This window comes from Daucus carota, chromosome 5, assembly GCF_001625215.2.
Source record: "Daucus carota subsp. sativus chromosome 5, DH1 v3.0, whole genome shotgun sequence".
Classification (NCBI taxonomy): Eukaryota; Viridiplantae; Streptophyta; class Magnoliopsida; order Apiales; family Apiaceae; genus Daucus; species Daucus carota.
In genome coordinates this window covers 43,451,837-43,476,475 of record NC_030385.2, presented here as the reverse complement: position 1 = coordinate 43,476,475, position 24,639 = coordinate 43,451,837, and the positions used below count along the sequence as shown (strand labels likewise).

The 24,639-nt window shown below is 32.0% G+C and overlaps 1 protein-coding gene across 7 annotated transcripts in view; it reads right to left on the bottom strand.

Annotated features, from left to right (window-relative positions):
* LOC108222014 (BEACH domain-containing protein B) overlaps positions 1–14,437 on the bottom strand; it is a 34,717-nt gene extending 20,280 nt beyond the window's left edge. For 3 of the 7 annotated variants that reach the window (XM_017395887.2, XM_017395892.2, XM_017395891.2), the window contains exons 1-15: positions 14,320–14,427; positions 13,594–13,813; positions 11,920–11,983; positions 11,126–11,357; positions 10,133–10,318; positions 7,429–7,752; positions 6,440–6,662; positions 5,182–5,250; positions 3,413–3,844; positions 2,962–3,289; positions 2,138–2,569; positions 1,858–2,016; positions 1,609–1,758; positions 216–371; positions 26–67 (exon numbers count right to left, since the gene is read on the bottom strand). In XM_017395887.2, coding sequence (XP_017251376.1) covers positions 26–67; positions 216–371; positions 1,609–1,758; positions 1,858–2,016; positions 2,138–2,569; positions 2,962–3,289; positions 3,413–3,844; positions 5,182–5,250; positions 6,440–6,662; positions 7,429–7,752; positions 10,133–10,318; positions 11,126–11,357; positions 11,920–11,983; positions 13,594–13,715 — 2,919 coding nt within the window. In that variant the 5' untranslated portion in view covers positions 13,716–13,813; positions 14,320–14,427. Of the gene's footprint in view, positions 1–25; positions 68–215; positions 372–1,608; positions 1,759–1,857; positions 2,017–2,137; positions 2,570–2,961; positions 3,290–3,412; positions 3,845–5,181; positions 5,251–6,439; positions 6,663–7,428; positions 7,753–10,132; positions 10,319–10,852; positions 10,996–11,125; positions 11,358–11,919; positions 11,984–13,593; positions 13,814–13,934; positions 14,228–14,319 lie in introns of those variants that run through there. The other 4 variants (XM_017395890.2, XM_017395893.2, XM_017395889.2 and 1 more) reach the window with 4 other exon arrangements.
* Positions 14,438–24,639: the final 10,202 nt, after the last annotated feature.

Here is a 24,639-nt window from a genome sequence, read left to right as displayed (position 1 = left end):
TGAGCTCCAGCAAACCATTACCAACCTTCTGCAAAACCCTCAGATACAGTAGGATCACATCTTCATTCTGTTGTAGAAAAGAAAGACACAGAAGGAAGAACAATTTGTGAGACTATTATACAAGTACAAACTTTGAAAATGTGGTTATCAGAAAGATCTACAACAATTCTGGTAAAGAACCAATAGCTGTTGACATAATGTAACTGCAAAATCACCTTAATGACGGAATTTGTTTTCATATCAAACTTTCCATCAACAAGCATGTCGAGCAAAGCATATAAAAGACCTTGACTAGGCCGCCGTTGACAAAAGTCCAATAGCAAACTCTGCAAAGTAAGATAACCCTTGCCTACCAGAGCTCTAAATGCATCCTTAAAGAAAACAATAGAAGAGTTATCAGCAATGAATAGAAGGGGATCATTATTCCAAATCAACACCAAAACAAAATAACAATATAAGGGCAGGTAGTAATGTTCATGAATATGAGAATATGAAGGGGAATTCCATGTCATATTCCCTTAACCGGGTTCATTTACAATGAACCAAATACGCCCTCGGCCTTATATATGTACATGGGTATACCATAACATATTGTATTACAGAATAATATTAAACCTCAAGCATTAAACTTGTGGTTGGTCAATCATTAGTTAGGCTTTATGGGCTTTAAATAGTATACATATAATATTCATTTAGATCTTTGTTAGAATTACAAACTATAACTTCTAATAAAAAAACATATCAGAATTATCTATTGGTCAGCATTATGGGTCTTAACTCTTAAGGGCTTTAAATAGTACTCCCTCTGTCCCAACCATTTCTTTACACTTTCTTTTTTGGGGTGTCCCATCCAATTCTTTACATTTCAAAACTTACTAAAAATAGTCAATGGGTCCCACCACTTCTCCACTTTTCTCCCCTTTTCACACTACTTTTACTCCACTATTTGTGTTTTTATACATCGAAAATTAATGGGTCCCACAACTTCACCTACTTTTCATCCTCTTTTCCACTACTTTATACATATTTCTTAACCTCCGTGCCCAACCCATTTGATAAGAAATGGGAGAGACGGAGGGAGTATAAACAAAACGAATATAAAATGAAATTCTATATTAATAAGATTTTTAATATTCAATTAAATCTTTATTAAAATTACAAATTATTACTTGTGGTGGTATTATCGCATAATAGTAGAGGTTCGAAGGTGTGGCATGATACCAGTCGGTATTATTACATAATGATTAAAGAGGTACGATCTGGGCTTATGGGTTATCAGTTCAAGCTTGAAAAGCACATCAGCAATTTACGTGTCAAAGTTTGTAACATTCCAATCCCACAACGAGAAGAGTGGAGCCTTTAGTACAATTTATAAGCACAAGTACAACTACCAATTGCACCAACAAATATGACATTTTAAGGGTATGTGGTGGGCTTGCTGATTACCCAAACTGTTTCATTTGGGCCGGGTGTATTTTGAATTCGAAATTCGGGACTTGACCCAGTTTTCGAAAAGACTTGGGATTTGACCCAAGTTGTCACGTCCAAAAAGTTAGCAGCATGGATATCATATTGCAAGTGACACACACCACACCACAATCAGAATACCTTTGAGGCATCATTGTTTGTAAGCAGGGAGGTCAGAGTTTCAAGAACACTTAAAGCCAGCTTCTCATTATTTTCCCCCTTGAGGTTTCCATTCAACAGGGATAAGATATGTAAAAAGCACTCACAATCACGAAACAAAGCCTGATAATACTGAAAACAGTAAAGCAAACATATTAGAGAATGATCCAATTAGGATCAATCTTTCCATAAATAAGAAATTATATAACTAAAAAACATCCAAAATAATACCCTTTTGTTCAATTGGAGCACATCCATCAAACCAAGCAATAAATTGATCAACAATTCTGAACAGCTTCTCTCCCGTTCCTTCACATGGGTAAATGTTTCTAAATACTTGGAGCATAAGTACAACTCGGCAGTTTGGTCTTTATTTGCAAAGGGAATGATCTGCACAATAATGACAGCACCCCATAAATCACACTGTCCAGAAAAGGAAATAATAACGAGGGATCTTATGAAATATCAAGTAAAAAGAAACAAACATCACAGATGTGTAGAAAGAACAAACCTTCATAAGGTCAAGAACATAAGCAAGCACACGATCTCTCAAATTTTCTTCCCAGAATAATTCAAAGAGGCAATCAATACAACTAGAGCTACACAAAATTAAACTTCTTGCATCTTCTGTGGCTGAGAAGTACTTCCCAAAGAGCTCCATACATGTTTCCAAGCTTGCATGCCAATTTTGCACTACTACTTGTGAAGTAGGATTTCCAAATCCTCTAGATGCTGCATAATTACAGTCTGGCCTTCTGGATTCACAGACCTGTATACAAGCAACTTTAAGCAGCCGCGGAACCGCATCAAGAGTCTTGAAAGAGGCGGCAGTTTTTTCAGCTGAACTCTGATAAATTTGAAATAGGCATCTTGCAATAGAACCAGTAAGTCCAGGATCACACGAAGAATGTTCAAGGGAGTTGAGCAAAACTGAACATTCCGGCTGTGAATCGAAACAGTCCTATAAGTACTTAACAGAAGACTGTTTGCAAGGCTAAATTAATTAGATACCACAGCAAAACTCTTACAATGGAAATATAGACTATAACAGAAACTCAAGGAGTTTAAAACAACCTATACCATTAGGTTTTAGAAGGAATGCTAGTAGTATTGGATCCATTTAGTGACTTCTACCATCACCTTGAGAGTTTTAAAGAACTACTCGTTAACATGACTATCAGACTATGTCAAATATTTTTTTTAATCAAGTAAACAATATTGTGCTGTGTTGACAAACTCAATGTAGTCCATCATCTAGTAAAGCTACATGCAAAAATATTACAGAAGAAATATCATAAAAATCAAAATAAAGACTGAAACTAAATAAGTACCCACCAAATTATGTACATTTCCAGTTAAAGTTGCGGCAAACTCCATTAAAGAAAAAACTTCAATTCGAAGATTTTCGATCATATTCTTGTTTACTTGATGGTCAGTAAGGTTGGAATCGAATTTATATTCGTAATTCCAGCAACGAATCCCACTAGATGCGTTATAATTTGCTGCAAAGTCGTCTAAAACTGAACCAAAGTAAAAATAATTTTCTGAAAAGATAAAATCCCACAAGCCCACTGACCGAAATACATCCAGTAGTGAAGGTGATGATATAAGAACCTTTCTCAAGACAAAGAGAAAATGGTGCTGTAATACATAGACAAACAACCTGGACATATGGAATAAAATTTATAAAAAAACAATTTAGAGACTCTAGACCAAAGGGTTAAAGTAGCTGCAAATCGTATAGATAATGATAAAATACTCCGCAATCCATACTTGCATCACTCACCTTAAATATTTAGGTAGGTGATTTTGGTTAGAACACGCCTCCACACACGGAAATACAGTAAAAAGAACTCGCATGATCCACTTTGCCGAAAGTTCACCATACACAGAAGAAACTGGCAAGGTAATTTCACCAGCAGATGATCGAAAATCATCAGTGTATATATCTTCCAAATCAAGCAGAAACGAAAAGAGGACTTTGCTTAACTTGACAACATAATCATTCCAGTAACCATGGATTTCTGTATTATCATCATGTTTGGTATCTAAAAGTAGCATACATAAATTTTCCTGAACAGACATTTCCTTTCTCTGCTGTTTTTTCTGCTTCTGCTTGTATTCCTTAAGCAAGAACGCAAGTGCACAAAAGCTGTTTGCAAATTTGTGGATTCTTCCGTTCTCACATAAGAACTGAAAACTGTTCGAATTTCCAAAACTGTTTAATAGTTAAGGGAATCACAACTGAAGCGTCAAGAGCGACCACTAAAAAGTCGAATTTAGGATAGTGGAAACATATTTTTTTAATCATGTCAAACTGAAAATTAGCAGACATTTCAACTGAACTATTGAGATCAAATGAGTAATAAGAACATCGGTATTAATTAAGGTGAAAACCAAGAAATAGAATTAAAAATCAGGTAAAACTGGTCCTGATTATGAAATACTAATAATTGAAATACAAAAGTATAAATATTCTTACTGAACAACTGAGAACAGTTAATCACTAGGCCAAAAAAAAAAAATCACTAATTTTAGAAAGGGAAAAATAGTTTTTTTTGTTACTGAACTGTTGCCTTTTTTAAAAACTTACCACCAAACAATTATTTTCCTCGATATTATCACTAACATCACAGACGTTTGTGATTTTAATCATTCCGTTAAGTTTTATAATGGAAAAATAATTTTTTTGTCACTCAAATATTTATACTTTTAGCATCTTACCACTGAATTACATAATAATTTATTCTAAGTCACTACTGTTACATTTGTATTTGATTATAAGCATTTCATTAAGTTTTAGTTATTGCCATTAAAATAGCTGTGAGTGTCCAATACATAGATGATGTATCTTTAAACATTAATTTTAGTATTTGAACACTCTAACTTAGCCTCTACTCAATAAAGCATTTTCAATCTTTAACTATAAATCATTTTGGTCATTCTATATGAATATCTTCAAGCACACCCTAAAAGAAATCCACACTACTACCAAAATAAGTTCAGTATGCTTAGTTTGGGAATCGATTGAAGAAGATGAAATATCACAATATTATATATTAGAGTTATTTGAAACCTTCACTTATATTTTTCCCCGAATCACAATAACTCAAATATATGCCTGTTACGGAGCATATAATAGTCAGGTTATATATATCTACTATGTCATCAGTACACATTAGCAAAACAGTCTATGATGATGATTTTTTTAACGATTAATTATAAAACTTAACTACATACCAAAAATGAGAAATGTATGTAACATTAGTGGTTATATTAATTAAGTTTATTATTTGATAATAAGTTTCCAAAAGAGTAAATAGTTTAGTGATGAAAATATTTATTTTCCCTTTAAAATGAAAATTTTGCAGATAAAGTTTGATTTTTATTCCCAATTCAAAAGATTTATTATTGACGAGCCTCACACAATTAGGCGGAAAAAAATACTGCTAGAATAAAAGGCAGAATAAACACTGTGATATACAAAGGCCATGTTCCTAAATTCACACAACTGCTAGCTATCTATCGGAAGATAGGTTGTGGCAACAAGGATACACAGACTCTCTGAGAACCTTAAAAGAAAGAACATGGAGCAGCAAGATGCCCACAGAAGCATTCTCCCCACTGCAAGAATAATTTAGTGAAGATGTCCATCACATAAAATGTAGTGGATGTAAAGAGAGTCATACAGTCAGCAATATAGTACTATTTCTTTCATGACACTGTAATCACATAAAATACCACTCATGTTCCATTAGTTAAAGATAATTTAAGATCCTTTTAAGTCCTTTTAAAACCGTAAGGCTTTGAGATAACTGGTAACTTAACATCTCAACTATTAATTCAGACACTAATTCAGAGATATTGCACCAAAGATGAGCTCCTAGTGATCTACTCTCGACCAAGACATATACTTTCTAGCGAGGGGTAAAGTCAAAGATAACTTAAGACCCCGTTAAGTCCTCCTAACACCTTAATTGGCAGAACGAGAAAGTTAACATCATTTACTAACCAAACATATAGAGCATTATATCAGTATAGTAGTGTGCGGGGCCAATGCTCCATGAGAACCATATGCGGTGAATTTCATAATAAATCTATATAAGCATACACATGTGACCTACATGTATGCACAAGATGTGCATGTTAAAGTTTTAAGCATTCCAAAGGTAAACATTCAACTTTATCATTATTTGTAAACCTAAATGCATGTCTTCAAATTTTTAAAATTGGTAATAATTTTATATTACTATTGTACATAAGTATAAGTGTTAGAACCTGACTTGTAACATCAATTATACCAAGCATGAAACACTGCGTATTACAGGCAGATATGTTGGTCAAATTAACACAAATATAGCATCAACGCTTACAAAGCTAATTACACTAATATAAATATATACAATTAAATTAGCACGTTTCAACCTGGATTTTTTGGGAACAAGGTCTAATTAAATTTTAAGTTAAGAAAATGTAATGAAATATCTCTTACTAGTGTGCTCCAAAGTCTTGATGAGGGTGCATTAAAGAAGATGTAAATATATATAATAAGAACATAAGATTATAATTGGAATTAAAAAATGTTTTTGAAGACAATTATTTTCCATTATCTTTCTATCCTATTTATATAGCGGAACTGGAGGTAAGGTTATACCTCCTTTAACTTCTATTTCCTTCTGAAGAAACTCAAGGAAAAAGGTCGGTGAAAATATACACACATCAATCCTCTTTCATTAGATTTTCTACCATATTCAAAACTTTAAGCAGGGTGTATCACAAAGAACCAAGGTCAAATATTTCCAGATTAAATTACCTTTCCTTGGTAGAAAAAGATGAATTCTTTGATTCCAATATGTCAATTGATGGAAATTCAAGTCCGTCCAATAGAACTTCAAGTCCACCAATACTTCGAAAATGATTTTGACCATGGGGATTATTTCTTAATGCCGATCGAAGACTTGTTAGAGTCAAGTAATGGAGGGTCATGTCTAATTGTTGTTCTTTTATACTCAACCTCCGCATTACAAGCAAAAGCTCTGAAAAACAATGATTTTCCATAAGCAAAAACAATGCAACATAGAAACCACAAATAGCATAGTATGTAACTAAAGGTTCACAAGCAGAAAATTCTATTATCTATAGACTTTATGCCAAAGTCCAAAATTTTTGGTGATATGTTTTTTCAAATATTAAATAGACAACAAAAATAATTCAGTTTTAAGTTTAGTATCTTAATTATTATCTAATGCTACAATGGGGAAAATTTTAATTCATCATCAACTTCATATATATTACTAGTTGAAGAGTATAAATATACTACAATTGAATCTGTCTATTGCGTCCCTCCACTTTAAAGTTTGCATTCACCAAAAAAAATAATTAAAGCTTCTTGTAGTATATAATAGCGCCGGTTTACAGGTTCACTGAGTACTGCGAATAATTGCAAGGATTTATGTATGTGCTATAAGGGATTCATATATCAACAGGAGGTGAAAGCACATATTAGTAGTGGTTTTACTTAAGAAAATTCTTGCACTGCTTTCATAATAAAGTATTGTGTAAGAACCAACTTAGCTTATCTAATACAATAAGATGTAAACTCAGTCGCAAATTCAATTATGTTCTCTAACTGACCAAAATCAATTATTTGAAATCATTGTCTCTAGATGCAACCTCGGGATCATTTGGAAATAACTTGCAAAAGTAATAATTTTCCCTAAATAATCAAATCAATAAGTTTTAGAATTTATCGAAGCCACAATATTTAACTCACACGAACAAAACATGAATGGCCTACCTTACCTACTAACCAATTAAAGCCGCCAGCTTCTATTACTGAAACAACTGACTTTTGATGCCAAACTACCCATGCTTCAGAAGAAGCTGTTGTCCCACCAGGATATTCGAAAATATTTGAACCACCCTCTGGAAAACTCAACTTTGAGAAGCTAAAGTATGGTTGGGAGATTTCGTAAACATTTGGATGTAGATTGATGAAGCTACAAATTATTAAAACGGCACGTCTAAGTAGATTTTGCAGAACGGCAATCTTTTCTATGATTGAGTTTGATGAACTTTCATCATCTGGAAGCGCATCGGTGATTGTATTAAGTTGCATAACACCCGCTGCAATGACCAAATGGAAATCACACATCAAATGCCATATGTTATTAGACAATAACTTATAAGAAAAAAAAGACTTCTATTAGGAAGTCAAATACAATTATAACAGATGATAGGATACAAAACTAAAACTGAAACATATAAATCTGAGAGCGTCAAGATGTATCCAACCTATACTTGTTGAAACCCCCTTCCAAAGGTATACAGTTTAACCTCTATAAACTAAAATCCTCAGGACCGCAATGATTTATTAATTTATTAAGGTTAGAGCTACACTATCTCAATTATGTTGGGAATGAAAATAAAAATATTAATTATGTTAAGAATGAAAATAAAAATATTCAATATGAATAGTGACTTATTTTTAATTATAAAAAACTTGCTTCATTTTTATATATAGGTTGATATTTCTTCATATTGAATGTATATATAAATTAGTTACATCTGTATATTATTGTATTTTTTATTTTGATAAATAAAATAAATGCATGTTTATCTTTTAACTTTTAGGATAATAAATTAGACTATTTATGTGGAAAAAATTTAGATGGTACTCATAAGTGAGGGGTAATATTAAAGTGAAACTGATTAGGGCATGTTTGGCAACGGTTTATAAGTGCTTCTTTTTTCAAGAAGTCGGCTTTTCTTGACCCGTTTGTGTAAAAAGCCAAAAACACTTATAAAAAGCTGAGAATGCTAGCTTTTGTTTCAGGGTTCTACTTCTTTCCCAAACAGTTTAATCACTTATAAGTCTCAATTTAATTCTCACTTCTAGTCCACTTCTGCATTTTAAGAAGAAGCACTTTTATTAAGCTTACCCAAACGGCCCGGGCTAAAAATTGTTTCAGGACTTCTACTTCTTTCCCAAACAGTTTAATCACTTATAAGTCTCAATTTAATTCTCACTTCTAGTCCACTTCTTCATTTTAAGAAAGAAGCACTTTTATTAAGCTTACCCAAACGGCCCGGGCTTTTAAGCCCCGACCAAACACCCCTTAATTATTGATGTTAGCCTAATATATTCTCTAAAACAGTAGAGATTATGTCAAGACCTTTTAAGAGTATTTTCTAAAAGATACTAATTATTGGCAAAGTTGAAGCAGATCTTTTTCTACCACTTGACTAAATTAGTAGTGTACTGTATCTATACATTTCTTGCCACATCCCATGAAATATGTTTTAGTGTTAGCATATTACATATATACATGATATACATTAACCATGTTACATGGCTATTATTTTAATAAAACACTTCATGCAATACATAAAATGTAACATACTATTGTTATGGATTAAAATTAATAATAAGAAGCCCCCTGATATAATTTATAATAATACAAATAATTATATAGCCATAATCACATTTGCTTTAAAATTAAAAATTCCTAGATACAAATATTCTAACAAGATATACTATGCAGTATGCATATAAGTATAACATAATATTGTTCAGGTTTAAAATAATGCACGACTCATGTTGAATTCTTGCTCACAGGTACTACAGGGTTTTCAGAGTGTATAATGAAGATCTGATCTCTAGCACATTAAAATTTTGAATTTGTGGCCTTCAGCACTATTGATTATTCAAAGATTTCATATTGTTGTTTTTACAATTGTAAATGTTTTGGACACCTACTAGACTGATTTGACTATTATGTGGATTATTTAAAGGTTTCGGTACACATTCTACATGTTTGTGGTATAAGAAGCAATAAAAAACAAAAGTAACAAGTGCTATGACAAATTTGACAAAGCATGTATTTGTACAGAACCAGTATGGATAATCGACATATCATGAAGTTTTTCCTAGTAGTAAATGTGAATTGAGTTGGTATCTAGCCAAGTCGAAGATACTCAACAAAACTTACTAAAGTGACCAACTCTGTAGATACATAATAATGTCAAGTGTAATGTTCTTTTACACACATTTTGAATTTTAATTTGATATCTCAGAAAGATGGACTTGCCTTCGGAGTTACCACCAAACTTATTTTCTACAAATCTACAACTGCCTTGCGCATTTGCTCTATAATTCTTGTAACATTGTAGTTTCTTATTCTTAATCTTCCTGACAAACACATCTTCAAGTGCTAGTTAACTTTAATGGAAATACTGCGCCCTTCATTCCACATTGACCTTTTACTTCATTTTTTGAAGAGTGCATAAAAATTTAGATAATATATATTCACTTATCAGATCAAACAAATGACAGAAAGCAAAGCTTGGCCTGCTTTGATAATAATGATAATAATAATAATAATAATAATAATAATAATAATAATAATAATAATAATAATAATAATAATAATAATAATAAATAATAAAAATCATGATGATGATGATGATGATAAAAACATGAAACAATAATAAGTAAGAAGAATACCTTTCAATAATGTTGTGACTTTTTCAATCCCTCCATAGTAACCAAAGACGTTGCAATTATGCACTGACCGAGTTACAATGGCCAGAGCATCCAAAATGGCCAGCTCTTCAGATGTTAGGGTTACACTTGTATCAGTCCCCAACCGTTCTGTGGTTGATATCACCCCACTCATGTCCGAGTGTGTAACTAAAATAAAAACACTATAAGACTCATGAAAGGATATAAGCTTCCAATAAAATTGATATTTAGATACTATAAATTACAAAAGCACTGTGCCCCACCACCAAAATTAATGGGTCTAAAAGGTTTGACTGGTCGCACATCAGGAATACTACATAGTCTACATTTTATTACCCCTTCAGGCATTTGAATTTTGTGGGTTTCAAATTTCATGGTCAAATCAACCATATCCAGAATCAATTATGAATCACCATTTATGATGCACATTTAAATTCTTCTAAAACTTTAAGCAATGGGTACTGAAGGCTCACTTAACTACGAAGACAGTCTCCACCTATATTTTGCAAATAAAATTAAAATTAATTTTTTTTAGTCAATGACAAGAAATTGCAACCAAAAAAAATTAATAGACAAATTTTTTTATTTTTTTTGGTTTCAATTATTAAACTGCAAATTTTTTTATTTCATTTACTCATTTTTGAGGTTCTTTTTTTAGTTCACTGACCCATTTGGCACTTGAGTGATATATTAGGAATTTACCTCTAGATATGATTGGGTTTAGTGATATTTTAGCCATTTAGCTCCATATATTTATCCAAACTGAATATGGAACAGCAAAGCAAAGAGCAGAGTTACGTCCTTTTGTGAAAAACCATGACCACTCGTGGAGAATTCACAGCTAACCAGATTAGAATCCTAATCAATAAGAAGTGTCAAAGACGGAAATAGCGAAAAAAGGTGCCACTCTCTTTCTGAGTTCTACAAAGAGTTCACATGAAAATTTAAGCTGCATACTGATATAGTCCGACTTACACTGAGAGACCATGGCAGTTATATGTGAGATTTCTTCGGTTAAGGCTAGAGTTATTTCAGCAGGGTGACCAGCAGAACAGCCAAACATCACATCATCATTTTGTGAACATTCCACTGGCAGGAAGGCAGATGCAGCAGCCTCTGTAGATTGCCCTGGATCTACAGGCTTCCAGTTCTTGTGCACAATCAAGAACTGCTCCAAAAACATAACAAATGATTTTTGTCTTTCCACCTGAAATTGAGTATAAAAAATTAGGAGCTATAGATGTAACTTGTTGAGAAGGCATGCTGACGAAGGAAATTACAAGCTGAGAATAAAGACATGAGGGAGATCAGCATTAAATATATTCTTTAATCATAAATATGAATTTTATATGAAAGTAAATTCAGTTCATATGAATGTAAATCCACAAAAGAAGAAAATCAATCTCATGTGACCTTACAATAGAATATCCAACATACTAATACTAAATTGTAGAAATAAATAGAAAACTTTTTCCGTTACATCGAAAATGCTTCTCCATGTGGGCAAAAAGAAAGTAATGTCAACTGAGGGGTATACCACAAAAACAAACGAGTCAAAAATTATCTAATCAAGAATAAATAAAAAGAAGAAGACACTTTGCAGTTTTTCAAATTTGCCAATTTACACAATAAAGACTGTCCTTGACAGACAGCTAGTAAAGAACCAAGTAGCCCTTCACTGCAACTATGCAAAAACTAATCTCCTCCTTTTACAATCATTGTATCAATCATATAAAATCAACATACGGCCAAGGGATTATGAAAAATACCTTATCAAAGGCATCAATGTACTTTCCCCAAAGTGTATTCAGAATTGCCTCATCACCAATCTCACTGAAATAGAAGAATTTAGGCAATGCCGTCACAGATAGGAAATTTCTTACAATAATTAAAACTCAGTGAGCACAAAATTACTTAAGGAACCAATACAACTTTCGAAACCTTTATAGAATGAGCATTATCAAATGTAACAAATACAACATAAATAACAAAGTACTCTATGACAATCTGCAGGGAAGTTCCTGCATTATGCTATTTTATTCTCTCGTTCGCGATTCCAGATCAGTGGAGTACACAATACATCTAAAGCTTCACATTTAGAGAAGTACATAACACATATGACACTATATGATATACATGCCATCTTGTATAGACCTCGTGTATTATATGTTCAAAATCTTCTACATTATGGGCTAGTTCAAGAAATCCTTTGACTGTATTGTCGACATGGTTTCGACTATTAGGCAGCTGTCAGAATTATGAGTGCAGCGTGAAAATTGTATGTGATTTATGTAAAGATATATCAAGCAAAACCTATATGTCCTTTGAGGTCTTGATTTTGGGAATAATCGCATGTGACAAGTAAGAACACTTTTGGAGATAAAATAGACGTGCAGGTTTATAATTAAGAACTTCTTTCTCCTAGATTTGCTGGTGCGATCGTCCCAACTTAACAGAGTCCAAGTTAATGATGTGACAATCGTACAAGAGGTTGTGAATGACTAGAAGTCCCTCCATGGAAATGTGAAAGGGACTTCTGTAACAAGTCGCATTGACTTTGCTATTCCATAATGTTTCGGTGATGTCAAGCTTATGAAAAATATAAACATTAATTTCTAGGTTTATTTTGTCATTAGCTTGAAGTCACGCTCTCATGCGTGTTTCTTTATATAAACTCCTTTTTCAACCTTCTTCACTTAGATAGTCGGGAATGAGTTTATACAAAGGATTGAAAAATGATGTGGAACATGACATAAAAAGAATTATAAAGTAAAAAATGATGGGGATGGGTAAATAATTAGGGTTTAGGGGTTTTTGCACATAAAATCGCGCAAAAGAAACTTTAAACAACGTAAACTCAATAAATAATCTATGATAACATTAAACAGAAGTTGAAATACCTACTTATACGAGCCTGACCTTGTTCATGCGAGAGCCATTTGCATTACACTGGTTACAACCTTTGCAGTTAGAGGTAGGAAATAAACAAATTTAAGGGTTCCCTTAATTCAGTCTTTAGAAGACTAAGAAGTGCTGTGGACTGCTGTAAATGTAGGTGCCAATGTGGAACTGTATTTAATCAGCAAGAGCAAGAGTACCCTCTCATTATAGTTTGGTGTAATATTTTGAGACATGAGCGGAAAGATGTTATATGCGTTGAGTACTTAAATTATTCATTATGACCTCTCAACCTACTTCATCATAAGCAAGTGCGATTTCTTCATAATGATCCAAAAGCTGCAATGCTGATACAAGCAGAAAGCCTAAAACTCTCTTACATCCTAGAAAAGAATTACTGCAAGTCTCCTGATAACTAAAACTTCACACAAAAGACCTAAATAAATCTCAACTGAATACAGAACGATATAGTTATTATAATAACACTAGTAGGATAATAGCCTCTCTAATCACCATACAGATAACAAATTTCAAATGGACCATACCTGAATCTGATTTGTAGACAAGGAAGCGAAAACCTCTCCGGTGATGACACTACTCCAGACTCTGGAGTGTTACCGACAGACCACCTTCGAACAAGGTGAACAACACCCCTGACAATGTTCATGCTAGCGCCCCCAATAAAATCCAACTACCAAGCCTTCAGGCGCCAACAATTGATTGCCATAATTTCATCTCAGGCTATCACGAAATTCAAATTAATTTCTGCCGAATTAAAACCAGGACACAAACGAAAAAACATGTCAATACTACCACGATCAATTAGTACATTGAACATAATAATACTATACACCGATAATAATATATTTTACAAATCGTGTTGTACCTACACTTTTTGCATACGTTATTCCGAAAATTCTAAAATTCCCCTCCCCGATCTTGATAGATTTTAGATATAGTGTTACCCGCACTTTTCATATACATTATTCCGAAAATTTTAAAATTCCTGATCCCAGTCACATAACTCAAAATTTACGAGATTGAATATAAATAACGGTTCTCAACCAGTTCGAGCCTGAATTATGTGTCGTAAACAAACTAATCATCATTTTAGCCCTAATTTCTTTATTATTGAATGCAACAAAATTGTACACAGCCTGGATTCAGAATATAGATACAGCGTGTAGCTATACATATAGTAAATTCTGATGATACATGCGAATAAGTGATTGAGACAATACGAACGGTAAAAATTGGAGAATAGTGTTTACCTGATCAGATCAGGGAGATGTGTGCAACTCTGCGTGAAATTTTCTGGGATTGTTTTTTACTTTCACCAGTTTCCTTTGTTTTTTAATCTACTTTCACGAATAGAATTAGAAGGAGAAATAATAATTTAACTTTTTAGGTTGATTATAAAAATCCACCATATATGTGTGTAGATGGCTAGTTTGTTCTGTTTTTATAATTTTCTGGAAGTTTTAATTATAGATATCAAAAATATAAATTATCTTTTTTAATTTTAAATATATTAAAAAAAAATAAAAACTTGAATATTTTTGTAGAGAGATTAATAACAAAGTTAACACGCATGTAAAAGATATCCGTGTTTCTAACTCTATTTATCTCTGCAAATGCGTTAGTTTTCGTTTTTGTTTTTGCAGATAATGTAGATATGTTCATCAATTTTTAATATTATTACGTAAAATATATCTTTTGCATTTGATATTTGCTTGTGTAAAAATAAACTTTTTACAATCTTGACTTGATCAAACATAGATTTTTGATTTAGTGTTAATATATTGTTTTTACGAGATATTAGATTCCGAGAATATGATGGTGGTCTGCGGTGGTGGTTGTATTATCTTTGACTAAACTTTTATTAAGTTCCTTTTCACTACTTGAAATGATATGCACATGATTTTAATAATTATTATTTATTGGATATATTATCCTTTATTTTTTAATAATAATATATATATATATAATCAGTCATATATATGGATTTATATTCTCCTTGTTTTATTTGTTTATATTTTCAGAATACTTGGAAGAAGACGGGTTTTTCTTTTCGGACATTAAAGTTTTATTATCTAAATTTTCCCGGTCATCTTGCATGTCTGACGGTTAGATGATAAGTTTTTTTGAATGAAAGAATTATCACGGTGAATTGGCGAATCATATCGGTTGAGATTCATTCTCATTTAAAAAAAAAAAAAATTAAGACAACCCATCGTGTAGAACAACAGATAAACAATTGCTATGATTGAAGATAGCGTAGTAAATGTTACGAGTATGATTGTATGAGCCCTATTAAAGAAAAAGGCAAACCTGAGACAAACTCCTCTCAAATACTCCTGCATCAAGAAAAAAAATGATACGTCATGACAATTCCAAAGCCTTTTCATAGTAAATTTTGTACTCTTTACCATGTTTTTTCATTGAATTGAAAACTAAGTTTTATGAGGTTTTTTTTACTACAATTTGCACAAATAATGTCCAAAATAACATTGTTGGGAAAATGACCCAAAATATTATTATTAACCGCGGATAATATATTGTTTTGATTTTTGAAAAAAAATGCTAGATCATGTTGCGTTTAGGTCTAAAAATCACTATAAAACATAGCACGATCCTGCGTATTAGAAGTAAAATGCTACATAAAATAACGTTTAGATACTCAAAATGTTAGATCGGTGCAGTCTTAAAATGGGAAAAAGGATAAAAACTATACTATCCTACGTTTTGGATTATAAAGTGATATATCGAGGTCATCTCTCAGTGGCATTTGAAGCATTAAAATTGTAGCTGGCCAACACCCAATGTGGAACACACCCGAACTACAAGCTTCACTCCAAGAATTCCAAAAACAGAAAACAAATTAGACCAGCCCCAGCTATATAAACAAACCAACTTGCATTCTTCAAGTTACAATATACATCAAAGATGGCCAGGTTCTCAAAAAGCTTCTGCATCGTGTTAATCCTCCTTGTATTTGCCACCAGTAAGTAACCATATTCTTTCGAGCCCAGGTTCCCGACAAATAATTGTTACTAAATTTTTCCGTTGTGCATGCAGATAGCAACAAGGTGGTGCATGGAGGTAGATGTGACAAAGGTAGAAAGGCAGGAATAAAAGGAGGCGGGAGCCCCGGCGTACCCTGCACAAATAAGTTAGGATTATGCAACGGATCGGACGATAATATGTGCGACTACGACTGCCGTCACGACGATTATCCGCTAGGCTATTGCGGTGAATGCGTTAAAAATGATCAAGGCACATACGATTGCATCTGTCACACTTGCTACTAGCTTGTAATTTTTACGAGTGTGTTGAATTAAAAGCTATAAATTTATCGGAAATAAAATAAACAAATTCCACGGTTTTCTGTCTGCCAACAGCTTTCACTGGCTTTGCGTCAGATAAATTTTCAGTTTTACCGTACGTTTTTATATTTGTATCGTTTACGTTAAGACCGTTTTAGCTTGAGAGGAAAAAGATTCTCATATTCCTAGTTGGGTCCTTATGAGTTACGACCAAAAAATTAATATCAACAATCGGTTTAATGGAAGCTGGAAAAAACTGGGTTGTATTATAACCGGATTGTTAATTTTTAAGGATTTTTTTTTCTGACAGAAGTTAATTTTTAAGGATTGATATACAAATGAAGATTCTTTATAATCTAATTGTTTGATTGATGATGTGATTTATTTTTCTTGTTATATGTATATATAAGAATTAGTTGGATTTTAAAATTATCTTATTTATTTTTATTTATCAACTTTAATGTTCGTAAAATTTTAAGAAAATTTTATTTTATAATTCATTTGTTCAATATATATCATAATTATTAGGAAGATAAAAGTGTCCTCTTGAATGAAGAAAATTATTAATAAGACATATTTGAAATTACAAGTACAATTGTAACATGCCAGTAAAAAACCCATTTTTTAAAAATAGCTACCAGACAAAAAACATAAATTATTTTACATGTACGAAGTATAGCTAACAATAATAGCAGATACAAGCAAGTTGGGCAGTTTTGTCCATATGACATTTACCACCATAGTAGGCTGAGGGATGCACCTGCATTCTGCACTGAAAATCACAATAATATTCATCGTAATCCCCGTCACATTCTCCTATCTTTCTGCCACATAATTCTTCATTCCCCTCTTCTATTCTTGTTAAATGTTTCGCAGCATCTGAAAAACAACATTGTATTTAATATTTACATTTAAATAAAAAAAATCACATGTATAAGTTGCCTAAATTTATCTTTAGTTAATTTTTTGACCATCTAGAAATTAGTAAAAAAATATACGAACTCCTCCTTGAAATATTATAAAATATGAATGTACATCCAGAAATATAATCTGGTATATTCAAATGCAACAAACCTTGCACATAAAAAGTACGATTAGCCTCATAACGTATGAATTTATATTATATCTCACTCTTAAAGTTTAGAAATATATAATATAAAGGAATTGTTTTTATAATACACAAGACAAACAGCCTTCCACTTATCATCTATATCAACAGAAAGGAAACAAAAATATAGAAAATGATTTCAACACTAAAACTAAATTTATATGTTAAAGTTAAGTTCATTTTTAGGGGAGAAAGTGGAAATTATTAAATTATTATAAATTATTTCTCAAGATAGACATGTTTTGAGATAAACTCATGGAAAATAATAAAAAGTGCCTATAAGTAGTGACAAAATATAATTGAGGCAAAGACTTTGTTGAATTCATTGGGCAGAATATTTGAAGAAAAAGAATAGACTTACTGCTAGCAAATGCAACGAGAAAAATGATGCAAAAGCTTTGGAAGAATTTAGTCATCTCCTATGATGTTTTCGGCAATTGATACAGAGACGCGGAAGGAAGCTGTTGACCAGGCTAGATTGTTCAAAGAGTTTTGTGCGGTGTACTTGTTGTTATACAGGAGAGGGCCCATAAATATTTATTATTATTATGTCATTAAAGATGCAAAAAAGAACACATACGTAATACTCCCTCCGTCTCAATTTATTGGTCCCTTTTGAGAAAAAAAATTATCTCAAAATATTTGTCCCTCTCTTCTTTCAACATAAATTTATTTCTATATTAATTGTGATTTTTTTGAAACCCAAATCTATTCTCAATTTTCAATGCACTAAATCTCTCTATTTATTGTGATTTTTTTAAACTCAACTCTATTCTCACATCTCAATGCATTAATTAATGATATATGAGATAAAATCATATATAATCAACTTTTTTCTTAGTATGCGTGTTTATTTCAAAATGGACCTATAAATTGAGACGAATGGAGTACGTTCACCGTATAAAATTTAAATCAGCATAAAAGTCCGTGCGAGACCTGAGCCTCTGGTTTATATTGGGTGTTAAATAATATTTGTATGACATCTTATTGTTTCGAACATAAATATTATTTTTTATTCTTTGACAAAATATGTTAATATGAAAATATAATATTTGGGTCATGTTCCAGAGAGAACCATTTGAGAAATAACCCTTGAAACCATTATTTTATTTTTAGTTTTAGTTAGGATTTTGTCGCAGAATTTCAAATGAAAAAAAGTATTCGTATTAGTTAGGGTTCTGCAGTAGAACTTCAGGTGAAAAAAAAATTATTTATGTATTATATTTTAAAATTACTTTCGAACACACACAACGATGCAAAAAAACTTGTATTCAGATTTAGATCCTGAAAATTTATGAAAATATAGGGTTCTGTAGCGAAACCTTAGTGGTTCCATGTTCTATTTTAAATACTAATTTTCTCTTGAACGCGATCCTATTTTTATATAACCAATGCATGGAAATGATAACAACGTATCATAATTAATATTTCTTAAGCCCAACTTCAACCATATATCCAAATTTGGATCACCAAATAATCCAAATTTAGGGCGGGATTCAAATCCTGCTCCTCCAAACAGTGATCCAAATTCATTCATCATTATTATACTCATATATTCTAATTTTATATATTTTGAAAATTATTAACTCATTTCATTATTAATTAATTATAATAATAATATCAATAATTAGACAGAGATAAAATGTTACAAAATAATTCGAAAAAGAGAAAACAACACATAAAAATGAATTTAAAGCATTAAAATCTTATGATAAAATACTAATTTTCAAAATTAGTATATCCCTCCACAAAATGGTCAATTAGTGCATTTTGAAGTTCAAGATCGATTATCTTGGATGAACAAGAACTGATTCAGCACAACTAAATCGATAATTTAATTTTTATTCAAAATTGTATTTTGAAATTTTAATTCATAATTAATCGCCGTTTTAATTATATTCTAATATTAATTAATCTACCTTTAATAATAAATCATCTAATAATAAAAGTAATAATATTTTAATGTTAAAAAGATTTGGATCAGTGAAGTGAATAGTAGTGTTCCAAATTTGGACAAATACTATTCACTGATCCAAATTCGGATCACTTTTTAGTCCACGGTTGGAGTGGTTTGGGACAGAACTGTCCCAAATTTGGATTTTTGGATCACGGTTGGAGATGCCCTAATATGTATGATATGTGCAAAGTGAACTATTAAATGGGAAGGAGGGAGTACTAGAAATACTGAAAATGTCAAGAAAACAAACGGTACTGAAAGTCTTTTTTCTTTTGTTTTCATAAAACATCTTATATAAAAATATCTTAATATACACAAAAATCAATTAAATGAATAAAAGAAGCTAAAATAATTTAATTGTTTCCAAATCAAAATATATAATAATTAATAACATGGTAAAAACATTAAAACCTTTGGCAAATACAAATATCACTGGCAACACATTTTTAACATATTCGCATATATTACCGATGCATAAAATACACACATATATAATTCGTAAAATCATAGAAAAATATAATAAATTAAATATAAGAAAATATAGATTTTGAGAAAACCTTTTTCTGTTACAGAACACCTATTTTCAAAATATAACCTATTTTTAGGTATAACCTATTTTGTTAGGTAAAGGACTAACAGTACTGATCATAATAAGGATAAACCTTACATATCAAAAATAGGTTACGGACGCTTACCTATTTAAAACTAGAACCACACAAACACTAATAAAATTTTATAAACCAAACAATAATAAAATCTTATTAACAAAATACTTTTTAAAACTTGCACAATAAAATACTAATAAAGCACCAACATGAGCCTCGATCCTAACATCCTTGTTTTGAGTACTTGCAAATTTTCATCTCTGGAAATTCCTCTAGTCCCCTCATTTCTGACCTCAGCCTCAGTCCTTGTATCAACCACATTGTCATTCCTCCCAGACTCACTCATGTTAACTTCCCATCGTTTCTTTTCCGAGTCAAAATCTGCATATAACAATCAAAAGAAGAAAAAATGAGTTTTCATAATTTCATAAGTATCCAAAAGCATGTTGATGTAGGACTCAAAATAGCTTACCTAATTTCATATCAGATTGAACAAATTTTAAAATTCTGTTTACATCTTCTTGTATGAAGGAACAAAGGTTGCTGATATTAATCTTTTTGTTATCATCAGTAAGTCCAGTCTCACTAAATCCCACAGAGCCAGTATCTGCAGAGACTGAAAACAATTTTTTTAAATAATTTTCACATATTCGTTAACGTGCAAATTGCAATCCAATTACTTACACATGCTTTTTCCCGAACCCTTGAGAATGCCATTAACCACCTCCACTACTGTAGAGAGGTAGTCTTCAATCCACTTGTCCACTAGCTTCTTAATATCCATAGCTTCAAATAAAACATACAGGCACATAAATATAATATGTTGACATCATTAAAAAAGTATTCATTTTACGACCTCAATCTTTCATACAAGGAAAATCGCATTCAAATAACACACATTCGACATCGAACATAAAAAAAACAAAAACAAAACCGATTCTAAACCCAGTGGCCAAGTTTAGTGATATAACGGCAAGCTTATCTACCCTCTCATGAGTGCTGACTCGTTTACCTTATATTCTAATCATTTGCGGCATGTACTTAGCAAATTAGGTTTCTCAATCTCTTTCAAGCACCTACCAAGATGGGGGTTCTTACCGATATGAGAGTATTGAGCAAAGATCTAATTAAGCAAAAACAGAACCAGTTCATAGTACTTACTTTAACTAGTGGTCAAAGTTTCTAGATACTTAATATAATAGGCTAAAAACATCTTAAACAAAACATTCTGTACCATATCACATAAGCATGTCAATGTCCATACTAACAGTAACAACTAATGGATCACAAATGAACCTAGCAAAGAAATTAATACTTGGTTGGATTAAGGAAGTATGATGACTAGCGATAAAAAGACTTTAACCTTCAAGTAAACGAAAGCATTAATCATAACAACCAATTGTAATGCATTGAGAGTCTCCATTGGTTAAATACATACAGAAACTTGAACATAAGAGAACAAGTAAATTCCGCAAAACTTTAAAATGCGAAAAACTAAAAACTACATAGGAGAGAGAGAGAGAGAGATGCATACCTATATTAACCATCTCAATTTAATCAAGACATGTTTCTGTAGCATATGTGTGCGAGGTGTTGAACAACAAATTTAATTAAGCAAAAAGGACCAGTTCATAGTTTACTTTGAATTTCTAATTACAAAAACCTAATCGGACAATTTACAATATCACTTAAAAGTTAAAACATATCAAACAACACATTCTGCACGGAAACAGATCATTGTCCATACCAACAGTAACAACCAATGGATCACAAATGCACCTAGCAAAAACAACTAAAACTTAATTGGATCAACGGACATGAATTAAAATTAATACCTGATCAGAACAATGATGAATGATATGAGTACAATGATATTAGGCAAAAGATACGGGGACCAGTTCATAGTTTACTTTGAATTTCTAATTACGGAAACCTAATCGAACAATTTACAATATCACTTAAAACATATCAAACAACGCATCCTGCACGAAAGCACAAAAACAGATCATTGTCCATACCAACAGTAACAACCAATGGATCACAAATGCACCTAGCAAAAACAACTAAAACTTCATTGGATCAACGAGCATGAAATAAAATTAATACCTGATCAGAACAATGATAAATGATATCAATACAATGATATCAGGCAAAAGATACATGACAAAAAAACAATAATCTTATAGTAAACACTAGCATTAATCAAGAACTAAACAATTGTAACTCAATGAGAGTCTTGATTAGTTAATTTACATAAAGGAAACTGAAACCTAGGTCAAATTACATACAGAACTAAAACAAATCACATACAGAAACTAAAATCTAGGTTAAATTACATACATAAACTATAACATAGGAGAAAAGTAAATTCAGCAAAATTTTAACATGCAAAAGCATGAGGTAAAATTAATACATGACTATGATTATATCAGGCAAACATGCAGGACAAAAAAAACATTAATCATAAAGTAAACAAGAGCATTAATCAAAAACTAAACAATTGTAAATCATTGAGATTCTCCATTGGTTAAATTACATACAGAAACTAAAACCTAGGAGAAAAGTAAATTCAACAAAGCTTTAAAATGCAAAAAACTACAAAGGAGAGAGATAGAGCGATAGAGAGATAGAGAGCTACCTAATCAGCATAACGTGTATGTGTTTGTGCGAGGGAGAGATGGAGAGAGATGCATATAACAACTTAACAAAGACATATAACGTGTTTGTGATAGAGGAGTAACCTCATCGAATTGACGTCAAATTGCCGGAATCGCGCAAATTTTACAGAGGAGATGAGAGATGAGGGAGAGAGAGAGTAATCTCACAACGAGATTTACAGAGGAGAGGCACAAGAAAGTTGCATGTTACACAGGTAGCTTAAAAGACGCGCCAAACTTAGAACCGTAGTTCCAAGCAGTGGCGGAACCAGGACTGAGAGTTAGGGGGGCTGAACTATTTCGTTATTAACACTTCCATAAACAGCTTTCTCGACATATATCATCATACTATCATTCAGTCATGCATCTCCTATCATATTACGCTGATAAGTCTTAATTGTTTTTATAACGAAAAAAACTCTCTCAACAGTATCAATGACAACGGGTAAAACCAGACTTAACTCAACCAGAAGATAAACTAAGGGATAAGCAGTGTGTATGTGTGTATTAACCATCATGACAGAAATATTTCCTATACTCCGAAGTCCATATCAATCTTTATCCGCTACTTATCATTTAAAATAGAGTGCCAAATCATTCTGATTTTTTGTTGTAAAGCTTATGGCAAATCATTAGTAATTGTCAAGATGACTTTCATCAAAAGAACTCCATTGGGTTAGGGTAGTGTCAAGCGTGTGTGTATGACTTATATGTTCAAAAGCTTCTTCATATGGACTCTTTAGCCAAAATTTGAAGAATACGGATATGAAATGAACTCCAACAAGCTCCTAGCACCTCTTCAAAAATTTAGGAGCTCTATTTGCTTCCTCAACAATGAGGAGCACACTCTCCCTCTTGACTATATTTTATATTATTTTTCCTATGTTTAATGTACTCAGCATGCATGATAATGATACAGTTTGTAGGTATGCATATTTTAATAACAGATATAACTAGAGAGCTGTGTAAGGAAATATTGTTGGATATATTGTGTAATTTTACCTCTTAAATAGTTAAGAGTTGATTGTTTATATTATTTTTAGAGAAAATTTAAGGAGTTGCTTTGAGTATATCTCTTTGAGTGTATTTGTTAATTAGATCCTCTTTAGACTAAGAGCCTTCTTTTTTTACCATAAGTCCCTCTCTCTGACATTTATATTTCGGGGCTAAAAAAAATTATATTGACATCACTAATTCAGCGGGGGCTGGGAAAAAAATTTACACAGTTTTTTCGAGGCTAGCATCCCCTAGCCCCCTCTGGTTCCGCGGTTCCAAGTTTGTTACATGATATACTTAAAAAAAATAAAACCAAAAGGGACAATTTTGCCCTTTGTGGAACAGATTGAGAGAGTCGCACCATCGCCATAGAGCAATTCATGTTTTTCGCGTGTGTGAGGGAGGGGTTACTACGAGGATTCTGAGGGAATTAATGTGTATTTTGGAGGAAGGGAGGTTTTATGCACAGAGAGTTTAAGACATTTATAGCAAAGACGGGGGAGATGAGAGGGGAAGGGAAGGGAGAGAATACGTGCTATACTCTATAGTATAGACCCTAAGAGGTGAGTGATACGTGCTATGCTTCAGGGTTTAGAGCCTAGACTGCACGTGTAAAGATATAACATTTTCGTTAAAATATTAGGAAAGATTTGAATTTGATCGGTGGTAGTATCGTATTTTTATGAAAAGAAGCAAAAATTTTTACCAACAACGATAACAGTTCAAGAGAAACTCAAAATTAAATATTTATAGTTTCCTCAAATTACGAAAATAAATAAATTCAGTTTTTAATATCTGTAATCTCATGAAAAGTTTAAAGGTTTAAAGATCTATTAAATACTATTATTTACAACACATGAATTTAGTATAGCGTTAATTTCGCCCAAATTGGCCAGCTTATACTCTTTTTCTTTTAACCTTCCGCTTTCACTTTTTTTTTAA